Source organism: Drosophila innubila, assembly GCF_004354385.1.
Source record: "Drosophila innubila isolate TH190305 chromosome 2L unlocalized genomic scaffold, UK_Dinn_1.0 4_B_2L, whole genome shotgun sequence".
Taxonomy (NCBI): domain Eukaryota; kingdom Metazoa; phylum Arthropoda; class Insecta; order Diptera; family Drosophilidae; genus Drosophila; species Drosophila innubila.
In genome coordinates, this window is record NW_022995372.1 from 4,334,260 (window position 1) to 4,349,069 (window position 14,810).

Below are 14,810 nucleotides of genomic sequence, written 5' to 3' on the forward strand. Positions count from 1 at the left end.
GGTACAAAATACACTAAATATTACCAAAGTATTTAATTTCAGGGCTACCATGTAACACGATTGTACAGAGTAATCGTATAATATACTTTAAATCATTGATTGAATTTGATCGATATTTATTTAGTTGCAAGTCTTGGCTTAAATGAGACTATTGTGTTAAGCACAATTTTAGAATTGTGGAAGATGATACTTTCAATTCAATAGATCGATAAATACTGAAATTATAGTATAATTTACTTATAATCATTGATTGAATTTTATCGATTTTTATTTACTTGCAAGTCTTGGCTTAAATGAGACTATTGTGTTAAGCACAATTTTAGAATTGTTGAAGATGATACTTTCAATTCAATAATTCAATAGATCGATAAATACTGAAATTCTAGAAAATATCGAAAAATTTTATAGATATCGCACACATGTCCAGCCACTATTGCCAATTTCTACATTTTATAGCTAGTTTTGACTATTTTTCTTTTAATTTTAGTTGCTAGAAAAATCTTAAAATTGCTAATAGCCGTAAATATGTCCGTTTTTAATATATATTCAGCTATGTTTTGCAAGTATTTCATAGAAAACTATGCAAAAGTGCGCGCAAATATGATTCCAGTCAAAAACAGCTAAATTTTCCGCTAAAAAGTTGGCAGCACTATGTCCAGCATAATCTTGTTGATACAGTGATGCCACAATTAAAAAGAAAATACATGACAGCTTTATTTAGCTTAAATTTTTAATCATCCAAGCTGTATGTTTAGTAATAAACAAAATTGTGTTGCTACATTTGCTGCAGCGTCATGTATCCCAGCATACATAATTAGAGATGGTGGCAACCATATAGAAATGAGAACAGTGTGGCAGCATTTATCACGCATTTATATAGTTTGGCAACATTGAACAGTGAATATTCTTTGCGAAATGTGAGTAATTGAAATAAAAACTACAATTACAATTTTTAAATATTGGTCTATATCGAACTAGCCCAAAGAGTATTTAATCCAATGAATATGACCAAATTTACAAACTGTAATTGTTTGCAAAATGCAGAGTTGTGATGAACGATAAATGTTGCACAAAAAGTTACATAACACAGCTGACCGATGAAATTTGTCTTTGCAGTCCCCGTTTGTAATAAAGGTTAACATGGCCAACACTCCAGCAACGTCGTCGAGCAGCGCCGGACCCGTGCTGCGTGGTCTGCACAATGCTACCATCAAGCGTAATCTGGCCGTGGCACTCGGTCTGACAGCTGTCGTCACGGTTGCCTACAAACTGCTCATCAACGATCCCAAGAAGGCCGCCTATGCTGAGTTCTACCAGTGAGTATTGAATTTTCCCAACATCCATTGAGAACTGAAAACTGATCTGATTATAATTGCAGGAAATATGACGCCAACAAATCCTTTGAGCGCATGAAGGCCGCTGGCCGTTTCCAGTCGTGCTAAGCGATAAGTGGATTAGTCTAAGACATAAAGTGTGTTACTATCCTGTATTGAAAACTAAATAAGATTTCAATTCCGGTTGAGCTGTTTTATTTGAATGACCCTGCCCCGCCCGCACCCACGCCCACACCCCTTGAAGTCAAGGTCGTTGCTGTGTCTGGTATTATAACCATTTATTTACTGGAATTTACAATCTTATCGAAATAGTCCACATAACAAACACGAAAACTAGAAATATATAGAAGTATGATCGCATACTTGTAGAAAGTACATTTAAAATCTAATGGCAAAGTCCTTGTAATCCAGTCGGTTCAAATTGCTTTGATTTCGCAGCTCGCATCGCTCGATCTGACAACCCGGCGAGCCTTCGCTGGATAGCCAGGTGATCCTATTAAATATATTAATTAGATAGGAACTTGTAGTCGATTGTAATACATACATTTTGTCCACTTCCTCTTTGGGACCTTGCATCTTTCCCACTATTGTGCCACGCTTACTGTTCTTCACCCATCCCGTTATTCCCGCCTTGGTGCAACGATCGCGCGTGTCTTTTGTGAGATTCAGGCCTGTCGATTACACAAGCAGTGAGTCTTTTATAATTACTTTCGTCTCTTTATAAGACCCTGTACTTGAAAAGTATCTAGGGTCTATGAAGTTTACCTCCGGAATGAGGTATATCATAGACTAGTCACCAGAAGTCCCTTATTGATGGCATGATTTTTAAAATAATTTTTTCAAATTTTTTTATTGCTATTAATTTTCATGCAGGTCAAATCGCAAATCAAAATATAAAAACAGCCTTGTGTTATGGCACACATGGTAACAATTAATACGATTAAGATTATAATCGTAGTCCCTATATGTCCTTTAAATTTAATTACGATCGGATAATAGACACGTTACTTTTTTTTTTATAAACAATTTGTCCGTCCAAGGAAAGAAGAAGATAACACTGACGTAGATTTGTTGGATTGCGTCATTGACATTATTTGATTTTAAACAAGATTCGAATTTTTACACAATAAGTACCGGGTCTCTCATAGTCTAGTTTATTCTACTGCAGACTTTTGTACCAGTTTACTGCTAAATTCAAAATAAAACAATGGAAGACGAAACAAAGCCAAGGACATTTAAATAACGAGCTACTGTCTATAGCTTATTTTTAGCATATGGCTATTTCTATACTTTGATATATAATAAATCCCCGTCTGCATATTCTACACTCCACCTTGTACATGTCCGTACACCTCGAATTCCAGTGTGATCAGATGACGTATATCCGGAATGCCCATCATGAATAAATTTTATTTTCTTCTCCCTTTTATCAGAGAGCTTCCTCGCGATTATATAAAGCTGCGATCGATATTATAAAGTTTTAGTTTGTTTTCAGACACAACGATTAACGCGTGGACTTTAATACATATTAATATGATAGTAATAAAAATTATATACTATAGTTATGTCAGATATATAAATGTGCAACTATTTTTGTTGCAATTGCGGGTGTGTTTTTCAGCAAACCGTCGACAAATTGAAACTAAAATGCCAATTTTCTTTATTTTACGCCTTGCTAGCAATATCAATTGCTTTCTATTTTGCGCTTTCGATTTGTATTTACGTGTTTATTTTAGCTGCGCATTTTTTGTCCCCCAGTTTCCTTTTACTTTTTTATTTTAAGCAAAATTGGCCTGACGATTCGGGCACAACAATCGCTGTGTTCCCTACACGTGTTCTAAGAGAATCTACAAGAGCTCGGGACATAGTTGGTACAGGCTGTGAGTCCTTGACCAAGTCTTGAATGTTATCATAGATAAAGGGAAGGCCATTTAATTAAAATGTTTTTTTTTGCTTCAAAAGTATACCAAATATGTAACTATGTACATAATATTTATTAAAATACCATGATTAAAATGTATTCCGCTTAAAAAGCGGTTCGGTTTTCCCAGTGTTATGACAGTTTGAAGTTGTCCCGATCTTTGATCCAGCATCTTTACAAGTCAAAATTTTGGTCCTATTTGGCATGATTTTTTACAGGAAAATGAAATGTCTCAGAATCGAATTTAAAGTGTTGTTTTATACTAATTACGATATCAGGAGTTGATTAAAGGTGAAAATTATAGTTTTAAAACTTTCAATTTTCAAAATTCCAAAGGGGCGACCCTTAGCATTAAAATCAAGATCTAGAGAGAAAATATTTTTTTTTTAAAGTTAATTAAATTTGAATGCAGAATGAATTTGGAGGCAAAACCATGACCAAAATGGCATTGCGTTTGAAAATCAGTTTAGTTTTGACTAAGTTATGAAAGTTTGAAGTTGGTCAAGCCTTTGAACTAGCAGCTTTACAAGCCAAAAGTTCTCATGAATTTGACATTATTTTTTACAGGAAAATTAAATATCTAAGAATCGAATTTAAAGTGTTGTTTTATACTAATTACGATATCAGGAGCTCTTTAAACGTGAAAACTTGAGATTTAAAACTATCAAATCTATATAATTATACGTGTCAGAGTAAAATTTAAAGCGTAGTTTTATACCAATTACGATATAAGGAGTTGATCGGTTAATCGGTTTTTATTTTTAGAAAAATGTGTACCATTTAAAATGGTCTCATTTCAGGCAACCGTGTCTTTATGTACAGGCACATGTCTTATAATGATGACATTGATGAAATTAACATTGTTCTTGTTATTAAAGGGAAATAAATCAGAGATAAATCTGTTTTAAGTATGTAGACTTCTACGTATGCACGCTTTTGGTAATGCCAGGAATGACAAGTGCATGGGTTGTACCTCGAAAAGTTTTCTAGACGAAAGAAAATATATTTCATTATATTTGTCTTTTGTATTTACAAATATTTATTATGTGTGTGTGTATGTTTGTGTATTGAAAGCGAAATTGAAATTTCAATGTACAATGTACTTATAAAATGAAATCGAAAACAGAAATAAAAAACAATAAAAAAAAACAGAAATAGAAATGCAATAGGAAATTTCTAAGAACATATGTGTGTATATATAATCGTATGGTAGAGTACTCGAATATAATATTATAATTATTTTGTACAGTTCTAGATAAAAATATAGAGGGCCCAATGTTAACAATGCAGGCTTTTTAAGTATGCTTGATTTAACCAAGCACGAGTTACAATTAAGTTAATGCATTTAAAATTAGTTTAACACCTAGTATACAATATTATACTTATATAGTTTAAAATAGCTTAATGGTAACGGAAAGAGTATCTGGAATTCACCCTCTTAAATGATCTGTGCTGCGGTGTGCGGTTTCTCGATAAGACTGTGCTGTGCCTCCTTGTCCTTCTCCAAATGCTTCCCCAGCGTCGCATGCTCCCCCTTCAGATAATAATGTGGGGGTTCCGAATGTCCGGAATGCCCGGAGTGTCGATATTGTTCAGATTCCAATTTCTTGCGACGTTCTCGCAAGAAATGTAAACGAATATAGTTAATCGGTAAGTGGACACATTCGGCTCCTGATCCCTCGGCATCGATGAATACTCCACGCACTAGGATGGAGTTGGAACACTTAAGTGCGGCGAGCAGCAGAAAGGGAATAATGTGTGTGATCCAGAAGCTCAATATGCGATCATCTGTAGTACAAATATAAATATATTATATTTATTTAAATTTAATATATTTATTTAAATTTAAAAAAACATTACAATGTACAGTAATGGTATTAACAACAATAAGAAAATTAAGAAAAACTCTGCACCAAATATCAAATATATTTGAAAGAAGTACTAAACCAAACACATGGAAAATTAGATTAAAATAAAGAGTACCAAAATAACAATAAAAATAAGAAAGCCAAAACAAGGAAATTCAAATAAATACTAAAAAGATTGTTTTTTTTACTCTGGTATAATTTTCTTTTCATAATATATATTTCTTTATTATTGTCCGAATTATTTTAAGTACTAACGGTTTTGATTTCCAACTATGGAGAAATATACTAAAGAAGTGCATGATAAAATTTTATCTTATTTGCTTTTCGCTTGTATGGAATGTTTACTGTATAAGCTGTTCTGCTGGTTCTTTTTTTAGAGTATATTTTTAACTTAACAAATATATAAATCAGTAGTAGGAAAAAATGGATAAGGCGATATTAAAAATAAAGCAGGAGCGTTGTTTAATAAAATATTTTTTCTAACCCGGTTTTTCATAACTTTTTCCTCCCAAATTATATATATTTTTGTAATAATTTGCCTAGTTTAGTTTGCGATCCTTATTTTTTATTATTCCAAGTTGTTATGGGGAATCAAAAAACAAAGATTGAAAATATTTTAAATTTCCATACTTTACCTGGATACACATAAACATCGAGCAGATTCCAAATGCCACGCCATGCATTAACCGCTCCAAAGAAGATCATCAGATAGTAAATATCGCAAATGATTAGCTTCAAGATGCCGTTGATGCGACGGCAGACATAACGCATTAGGGGTTGTATGACAAAGGTAACAAAAACAGTTAGGTAACCAATGAGCTGGAGAAAAGTAGAAGATTTAAACAGGTCAATCACGACATGAAAAGGTCGGAAAGGTCAGGTGCTTACCAGTGAACCCCATGCTGACTTTGCCTTGTCCTGTGGAAATAAGGTTAAATCAAAGATGCCCCACAGACCGCGCCAGGCAATTACCACTAAGGTACCAATTACGAAAACCGAGAACAACGTGTCCAGCAGGTAGAGACCTGGTTGATCGAAGCCCTTAAAAATAAAATATTTTAATAATTAATAATATTTAATAATACACTTAATTAATTATATATATTGGTAAAGGTAAATAAAAACCAGCTCTTCTCATTTCTCATTCAAGTTGTACAACCATTATTAGAATAATTATTTAAATTGCTGACGAACCTGTCGCATTACTTTCCTGACAAATAGCTGTTTTTCCGTCTTTTGGAATTTTAGAAAACAAGAACTTCTGTGCAACAAATGATGATGTAATTTTTGCACTTAATAAACAGTTTCATAAAGTCATATTCTTGCCATAGAACATTATTCTTTGTAATACAATTTCAAGAGAGTAATTAAAAAAAACAGAGTCAATATGTTTACCCTTACTTTAAAGTTCTTAAAATTTATATTTTTCTACGAACTTTCGTAAAAACTGTGTCGAGAACACAATTCTTTAGTTTAATCAGTGTGATCAATCTAATAATCTTGATTCTATGGATGGGTGTATTAAATTAATGAATTTTATTTAATTTATTCAATTATTAGGCTATATATAAAATGAATAGGAGCAGTTCCTTCTGTAGTTGTGAAAGTCGAAATCTACGAAATATATCGAAAAGTATATTTCAACTTACCGATATTTTGAACATAGTGTCCACCTCGAAATAGTCGCTCTTGTGATCCATGGTGACAGTGTAGGGAGCAGCGCCAAGATTGCGTAGAGTGCGAGTTCCGACCAAGAAGAGAAGTGCGACGAGAGTCACCACTGAGATGATGGCCAGGGAATCGATGCTCGTTAACCAATCGCAGATCATCCACGAACCACGCCACATATTGACACAGATGATGCCAAAGACGGCGGTGTAAATGCGTGAGATGACATAGTAGGTGAGTCGTCGCTTGTCGGGATGTATGTGATCCTTGAAGAAGTTCTGTGTCATTATGAATATAAAGTGTCCCAGTCCGCCAATGACAAAGGAGCACAGCGCCGACAGCGGCAAACTGCTGGGGAAGAGCAGGACGCCCATGAGCTCCCAAGTGCCGCGCCAATAGGCGATCACACAGGGTGCAACGACAAGGCAGGAGAGCAGCAGGTCCAGCAGTTCCAGCAGCAGCTCATGGAGATTTCGACGCGGTGCATCCGCTGAGTATTTCTGTGAATGTGTGTGAGTGTGCTGCAGATTCGAATGGGAATGGGGATGAGTAAGGGGATGATGATGGGTATGGGAATGGGAATGGGGATGCTGTAGATGCTGCTCCGCTGTCTGGCATTGAGATTTGCAACTGCTGACGATGATCGGCGTTGGGGCAACTGATGTGCACTTATCCGTGGTTAACATTTTGAATTAATTTCTTAACTGCTAATTACGAATTATTGTTTTTATTTTCCGATTTTATTTATTTTTTTTTGGGAACTGCGCTTGTTACACGGGCACGATCTCGACCTCAACCTGAACCTGAACGCCTCTCAACTGTTCATCGGGGTTTTAATACTGTTTTTGCAGTGTTTTCGGTTTTGGCGAATCGCAAATGTTGACATTGTGTTGATTACGGAGAGCTCGCTTCCTCCTCCACTTGCTCCTCCTCTTCTTCTCCCCCTCCTCCCTCTCCTCTTCCTGTTGCTCTTGCCTGCCAGTCGCCTCTTAATGATCGTTGCACCGCTGCACTGATAATACTCCGTGCACTGATAATTATTATAGTAGTTAACTATTTGTCTGATTGCCTCAGTCTCTCAGTCCGTCCAGCTGCCAGCCGCCATTCGTCTATCTCGGTTGTATAATCCACAATCCCATCCACATTCACAATCACATCCCAACCAAATTCTTATTCTTCTTGTTGCTGTTGCTGCAAAATCCAATAAATAAAGAGAAACATCATTAAATAATGCCACGCGATTTGCATTTGTTTTATGACAACTCGAATCGAGTTGACGTAGATATTATGGCCAGGTTTATTCTATTAACTTTATGAGTTTGTTTTGTATGCAATTCAGTTAATCTAGTCTTTATTAATTTACTACATTTCAGGTAAACAATTAATTGCGAGCATCGCAATTGATATTTCGAGAAGAATATACTAAAAACAAACTTCCAATTTTACGCAAAGGCAAGGAATATGGTTTGGAATGACTTTTTTATTAATATATGAAAATAATAATAAAGAATTATTACATTTGGATTTATAAAATAAAAATATAGCAGCTATCTGGGGACTTATTTAATAAAGCTCAACAAATAACTATTAAAAATTGGTTTTAGATATAAATATTAAAATTATTTTGTCACTGATAATGTTTTCCAGTTTAATTTATCAAAGAATCGCTCAAAAATGTCCATTACTTTTGGAAACTTTTTGCTTTTACTAAATAAACTTAAGTTCAAAAAATAATGAATTAAACTGATATAAACTAATGCTCGTGATTAATTTGCTTACTGAATGACCTACGACCTGTAATTCCGATTGGCTTTTCGCAATGTGATCCACATGGGGGTTGGGGATGTTCAATAGAGGGTGTGCGTGTGAGTGCCCCTACTGTTCACTTAAATATCGCTTCAGTCAAGTGCTTAATGGATTCAATTTAAGATGTCATGAGCATAGCTAAAATAAAAGTAAAATCCACAACGTGACAAAAGCGAAAGTGTTCACAGCTCAAGACACAGACAAGACATTGACAGAGGCTCAGAATTGAATTGTCATTTGTACATATGTATTCTATGTACCTATTATATACATATTTACAAATGTAAATATTATTGTGGATAGGTGACTATTGGGGTTGAATATGATTTGAACTGCGAACGTGTCAAGGCTTAAGGTAAATTTTAATACCAGAGAGTATTCTAAATTAGACATGGACTATATATTTCAAATCTTAAGAACAATCGCCCGAGAATACCATATTTTAATGTGAACAACTTTTTGTTTCTTAAGCTATCTCAGTCAATCTTAGATATTTTCTAAAATCGGGCTACTACATTGCATAATATATAGCTAACATAGGAATCAACAGTCCAGAGTTGAATATTGGGCTCTGCAAATATATTTCTTATATGAATACATCAATGGCGTCTTAACGATACTAGTAATCTTTTAATTTAGGCATGCCAGAGCCTACTTAAAGACCTGATATATTTACAGTATAAACATAGATATATATACGATATATGTGCATGTTAACAGTGCAGAACAACGCTTGATGAGTGTGTTGCTAATTAGACAAAACCCAAAACATATGTCTGAATTGAAATGAATGAATTTAAACAGCGCAGGATGTTTGTGATTTGCTATTTCGAGAGCGTAATAATTAAACATTCTGACGCGAATCGCACTTGGAATAGGTCTCTGTCTCTGACTCTTTCTCTATCTCTTCTCTCTATCGTTGGCATTGACTAGTTGAAGGTTCAGCTAGTGCGACTGCAAAAGCATCAAAAATACAAATACAAAACGTTGCTGAGTTTGGGTCAAGCGCATTCGCATTTATATCAAAGTGGTGAATTCACTAGATAACTGTAATGAAAGTCCCGCTGAGCAGCTCATTAAAGTTGTGGGCCTCCCAGCAAGACTTCCTCGTAATTCCAGGGGTCCCCAGTTGATGGTACTGATCCAATGATTATATGTTATGGAAAATTATACTAGGCCTACACTTAGCGAAAAATGCCTTAAACATTTCCATTTTAAAATATTTCAAAGCATACTATATATATATACATTTTTTAGGCTTTAAAGACTTGAACTAAAATTTAAGATTTCTAAAATCTTTTACACTTAACTTAACTTTAAATGAACTTAAAATTTGGATAGTCCATTTATACTTTTTTATCAATGTCTATTTTTCCCTACTTTCCCGCTTTTTTAAAAAAAAACTTCAGATTATCATAACTTTATCATAACTTAACCGATTTCCTTGTGGAATACCAATTTTATCAATATTCGCCACTTTTTAGATTCTGCATTTAAATAACAATCTTTTTCCATCACTGTACATTTTTTTTTATTCCTTCCCTTGACACTTTCAAAAAATAAGTGATTTGGGAAAACTCGATATATGTAACTCGATGTGTTATTTGCCAATCGAACGTCAACTTGATTCTTTTTTCTTCCGATTTAACAATTGATTAATTCACAATTAAGATTGATTACGATAGATTCACAATTTGGATTTGCATCACTATTTAAAATCAAATATGACCGAATTTATCGTTTGCAATGAATTTTTTAGCTGTGTGTACCACATGCATTTCAAGATCAACAGGGACAGTAATAGAATGTGAGTGAGAGCGAGAGGGATGTGACCCAACAAACATTATTCAAGTTCAAATCTAAAAGTAGACCAACTAACACGTACCATTCCAATCACATTGTACTCCAATTATCTCAGCCAATTTACAAGGAACGGGTGACAATACAAATTTCAATTGCAACTTTTTGCAAGGCTTATCAGAACAACCCCCAGATCTGCTTAGCTCTAAGCTAATTACATTTATCAACAAAGATCTACAGCTACAATATTAAATGATATATGTACATTTATGTATATGGCATAAGTATGTCTCTAATCGAATGTTTGCTTTAGTATAACTGCCTCTATTGTAAAGCACTTGTGAATATTATTACCTTTTACAGCTTTCCCGCGAGATTCTTGTACAAACAGGTGGAGATTTGCATAAGACTCAAACTTAACACACAACTGTTGCCCCTATTTTTATCATTTTTTATGCCCCGATTTGCTTTATTCATTAACATTAGAAGATCTATATAAATTGCGAAAACGACAACAGTTGAATATTGTTCTCAAATAGCTCGTCAGTCTAAAATTACATAAATTTTAGACAAAGGAGAGCTGTGATTACTTTTTTTTGTAAATGCGTTTAGTTCGCAAAGATTGTGTTCTTCTGAATACAATTTTTTATTTAAATTTATAACTAATGGACAGACATTATAAATGAAGAAAACTAAAATTAAATAAATATATATTTTTTTTTAAAATTTTATCTCTGGCTATTAAGGCGATTTTGATATTGAAAGTACGTGTTGATTTGTCACATTACTAGAACTTCAGTTTGAAAAAAAAAATTTATTATATTCCTGTCGTTTTAAAAATCTCCTCATATGAAACAGAAAAGTATGTCTGCGTTTTCTAAAATTTCCTTAAACAAAAAAACATTATCAAATACCTTTTACAGAAGTTAATTTGATTTTCTTACTAAGCTTAATGTTTTTTTTAATTTTCGAGCGCTTAGTTTGAAAATATTTAAAGAATTTCAAGTCGATATTAAAAAATATTTTTTATGTTTGATGTTTATAATAAAAATACGAGCAATGTCGGATAAGAGTCCACTAAGAACTGTGTTGGCGCCAATCACGCAAAATGTCTATCTTATCAGAAAAGCGAGTCTTATCAACTATCGATTTACAATCCTGAACGAGAAATCAATTAAACAAAAGGAAACAATACTTAGTCCGAGTATAACTTATGCAAAATAACAACAAAATATATATAACAATAAAAAAAAATACACAAATATAATCACACTTCATAGCGGTAGCAATTGTTTACCGTTCAAAATTAGCAGCAGAGCAGTTATGCTGTGACGGCGTCGACGTCAGCGTCTGCGTCGGCGTCTCCGGCGACTGCAATTGTGGGTGCGTGTGCGAAAGAGTGCGATAGAGAGAGGGGACAAGTCGATTTGTATTTTTTATATACATATATATACATATAAGTATAAATATGTATATACTTTAGCTATAACAATATGTATTTGTCAATTATTCGCACTGATTGTGAAACACGTGTAAATTGTAGAAAACGTAAATGATTTTCTAATCGAAAGCTTCGGCCATCTTCCAGGCTTTCAGTCTTCCAGCCTTCCAATGGACGCGACACACCGGAAGTGAACTGTATCTTTTTCTTTTATTTCCTATCGAACTTCGATTTCGATTGTTTTCGATTTATGATCCGTTACACTTTGACGTTTGTCGAAGAAGTTTGATGTTCGAATGAGCAGACGCGACTTTTGGCGCTACTATATATACTTATATAGAAATGGACAGACACACATACAGACAGAGACAAACATACACACACTGAGACAAATGCAATCTAGTTTATTTGTACGGTTATTTGAACTCGGAGATATTTTTGCGCGTCGCGCTTACGGCACTTGGAGGCTGCAACCGTCGGACTCGTCGTCAGTCGTCAGTCGTCAATGGCAGCAAAAGCTGAACTGCGTTTCATATGAGATTCGGATTTGAACTGAGTTAGGGTCGTCAGCCGTAGCCGTCGCCGTAGCCATAACCATGTCTCGCTACCCAGATTTCACATTTCACACGAGTGCCCGGTGAGCGAGCTTATCAAAATATAGTTCGTAGCGTCACATCAGCAGCAATCGGTTGTTTTGGATAAACCATACTGTCGTACCAACGTCGTACCGTCGTTTTACCGATCTGACGATCTCTGAGCTTAGCATAAAGCATGCTCACTCTGTTGATAACGATCTCCGAATTCGGAATCCATCTCTTTAATTGTTTGATTCTATACCGTTCTTTTTTTTTTATTTGTTTTTTTTTGAATGTGCAGCTTTTTACTGAGCTTTCTGAGTTGTTATACTTTTCCGAGAAAAATATATCCCGAAAAACTTAATAGATTTTCATACAAAAATACATATAGTCTGATTTTAATCAAATTTAATAAGATTATGTAAGACAATACCAATTACCCAGTCATCAAGAGTATTTATTCCTTTGTACTGCCTTACACATAACGAGATACAATTTGGAATATGATGACACGTGTCCGAAAAATGGCAAGTAAATTTAAAAATTAGTATATTATGACGCGGCGGAAGTGTTAAGCTTTGTATCGCTTTTAGCATGTATCTATTTAATTCTACATCTGTTTAAATACTTGAAGCATTAATATAATTTAACAATGAATTGTTAAAGGTGCAAAAATAGGCAAATTATCAAGAAATTCTTCTATTTAATTTCCCAACTTATGAAAGAATTAACTAATTTTCTTATTTGGGGTCCAATGCAATAAGCAAAAGAAAATCTGTTGTAGTAGAAGAATTGCAATAAGTAAACTGATGGCGCACTTAGCACTTGGACTTATTAAACCTAGAATATCTAATAAAACTTTAAAATCACTTGCACTTAATAAACTCATAAGAATACATTACGATCTACTTAGTAAATAAATATTCATTTTACAATTCTCATGAGAAACTGCAACTGATACAACTGCTATTTGGTGACCAACTTTCCCCTTTACTTCTCGTCGTTAATTTATGCGTGAATAAAATTAATATTAGATAACAGAAAATATTAAAATATCATTACTACTATTGTGTAAATATCAAATTCACTCAATCAGCAATTCTATTCGATAATCAGCCGATATATAATGATACAATTTAATGACTTTTCTATCGTTCGCAGATCTTTAAGTTGTGTTTCGCATATAGTTTAATTTTTCTTATACATTTTTTAAAAATTATTTTGTAGGCAATTATACGTACTTTCGTAGAAACCGCAAGTTTCCCACCAAGGGAATAGCATAACATTTATAGAAACTTTTCTATCAAGTTTTCTACCTTTTCCTAGATCGATTATTCGCATCTATCAAATTTTTCTTATTGAATTTTGAACACAGATTTAAGTCAATCGTATTTAGATTTTACTTTAGCCCATTCAACCTTGAAAAGTAAATTTCCCACCAAGGGGGCAACATTAATACTTACGAGTGTTAAGCATATATGTACACATGAATAAACAAATGCACTCACGCCTTAATATCTTGAAGTATTGACTGTAATTATCGGAAATTAAAAGATAGCTCTAATCAGCAATTGCGATTTTTTATGATTTTTTTGTCTTCACAATTCCCAATATTCCTTATGAGAACAATAATAATCATTAATAATCAAGTATATAAAAAAGGTTCGGCATGGAATAAACAGTTTTATAAATTTTATACTTTTGCAATGTAATTAGAAATAAATGAATGAATCATAATTAAATGTAATATTATGTTAGATTCATTAAAAAATTGTCAAATTTGTTATTAAACAAATTTATCGTTTATTATTAATAATAATAAACGAAAATTGAAAAAATATGGCTATTTTGTTGCATTTAACTTATTTTCTTCAGTTTAATGAATTTTAAATATATAGATACTGAATTTTGGTAGACTCATTTTTCATATTGAAGTTAAATTTAAGCTTTTTTTGAACTTATCATAACATTTTAAAATCAATTTGCTGGCTTACAACATAATAAAACTTATCCGATCATAATTAGGAAAGTTATATAATATAAAATTTTTCCTTAGTCTAGACTCTAGAGAAATAGAATGAATATGGGTTCCAGGTAAAATGCTCGCCAAGATGATTAGAAATATTTATAATGCTCGTCAAGATAAATATAAATATCTATAATGCTCTTACAAACACTTACAGTATTTGCAAACTATAAAATGATAATGGAAAAATTTAACATGAAGATCGCATGTAACATTTACTCAAGTATTCGATTATTGGATTAGCATATATAAAATGTGCGAGACATGATTATGATGCGGCTATAACTGACCTAGCATAAAGTTCATTTAATAAAACTGTTTTCGATTCCAATATGCAAATTCATGTGACACACATTTTATTTCAGATCAAC

The 14,810-nt window shown here is 33.4% G+C and overlaps 3 protein-coding genes across 3 annotated transcripts; 1 reads left to right on the forward strand and 2 right to left on the reverse strand.

The window, feature by feature from the left end:
- The first annotated feature begins 900 nt into the window (after positions 1-900).
- LOC117781157 (cytochrome c oxidase subunit 6C) lies at positions 901-1,520 on the forward strand. Its single transcript, XM_034617896.1, has 3 exons — positions 901-917; positions 1,117-1,316; positions 1,379-1,520. The coding sequence occupies exons 2-3, from the start codon at positions 1,141-1,143 to the stop codon at positions 1,440-1,442; spliced, it is 240 nt and encodes a 79-aa protein (XP_034473787.1). The 5' UTR covers positions 901-917; positions 1,117-1,140; the 3' UTR covers positions 1,443-1,520.
- Positions 1,521-1,595: 75 nt separating this feature from the next.
- LOC117781155 (acylphosphatase-2) lies at positions 1,596-2,889 on the reverse strand. Its single transcript, XM_034617895.1, has 3 exons — positions 2,668-2,889; positions 1,879-2,005; positions 1,596-1,827 (listed from the first exon to the last, which is right to left on the reverse strand). The coding sequence occupies exons 1-3, from the start codon at positions 2,732-2,734 to the stop codon at positions 1,713-1,715; spliced, it is 309 nt and encodes a 102-aa protein (XP_034473786.1). The 5' UTR covers positions 2,735-2,889; the 3' UTR covers positions 1,596-1,712.
- Positions 2,890-4,450: 1,561 nt separating this feature from the next.
- Positions 4,451-7,974, reverse strand: LOC117780598. The gene is made up of 4 exons (XM_034617188.1): positions 6,773-7,974; positions 6,012-6,164; positions 5,759-5,942; positions 4,451-5,043 (listed from the first exon to the last, which is right to left on the reverse strand). Exons 1-4 carry the CDS (start codon positions 7,475-7,477, stop codon positions 4,694-4,696), a joined length of 1,392 nt encoding a protein of 463 aa, XP_034473079.1. The 5' UTR covers positions 7,478-7,974; the 3' UTR covers positions 4,451-4,693.
- Between the last annotated feature and the right edge of the window lie 6,836 nt (positions 7,975-14,810).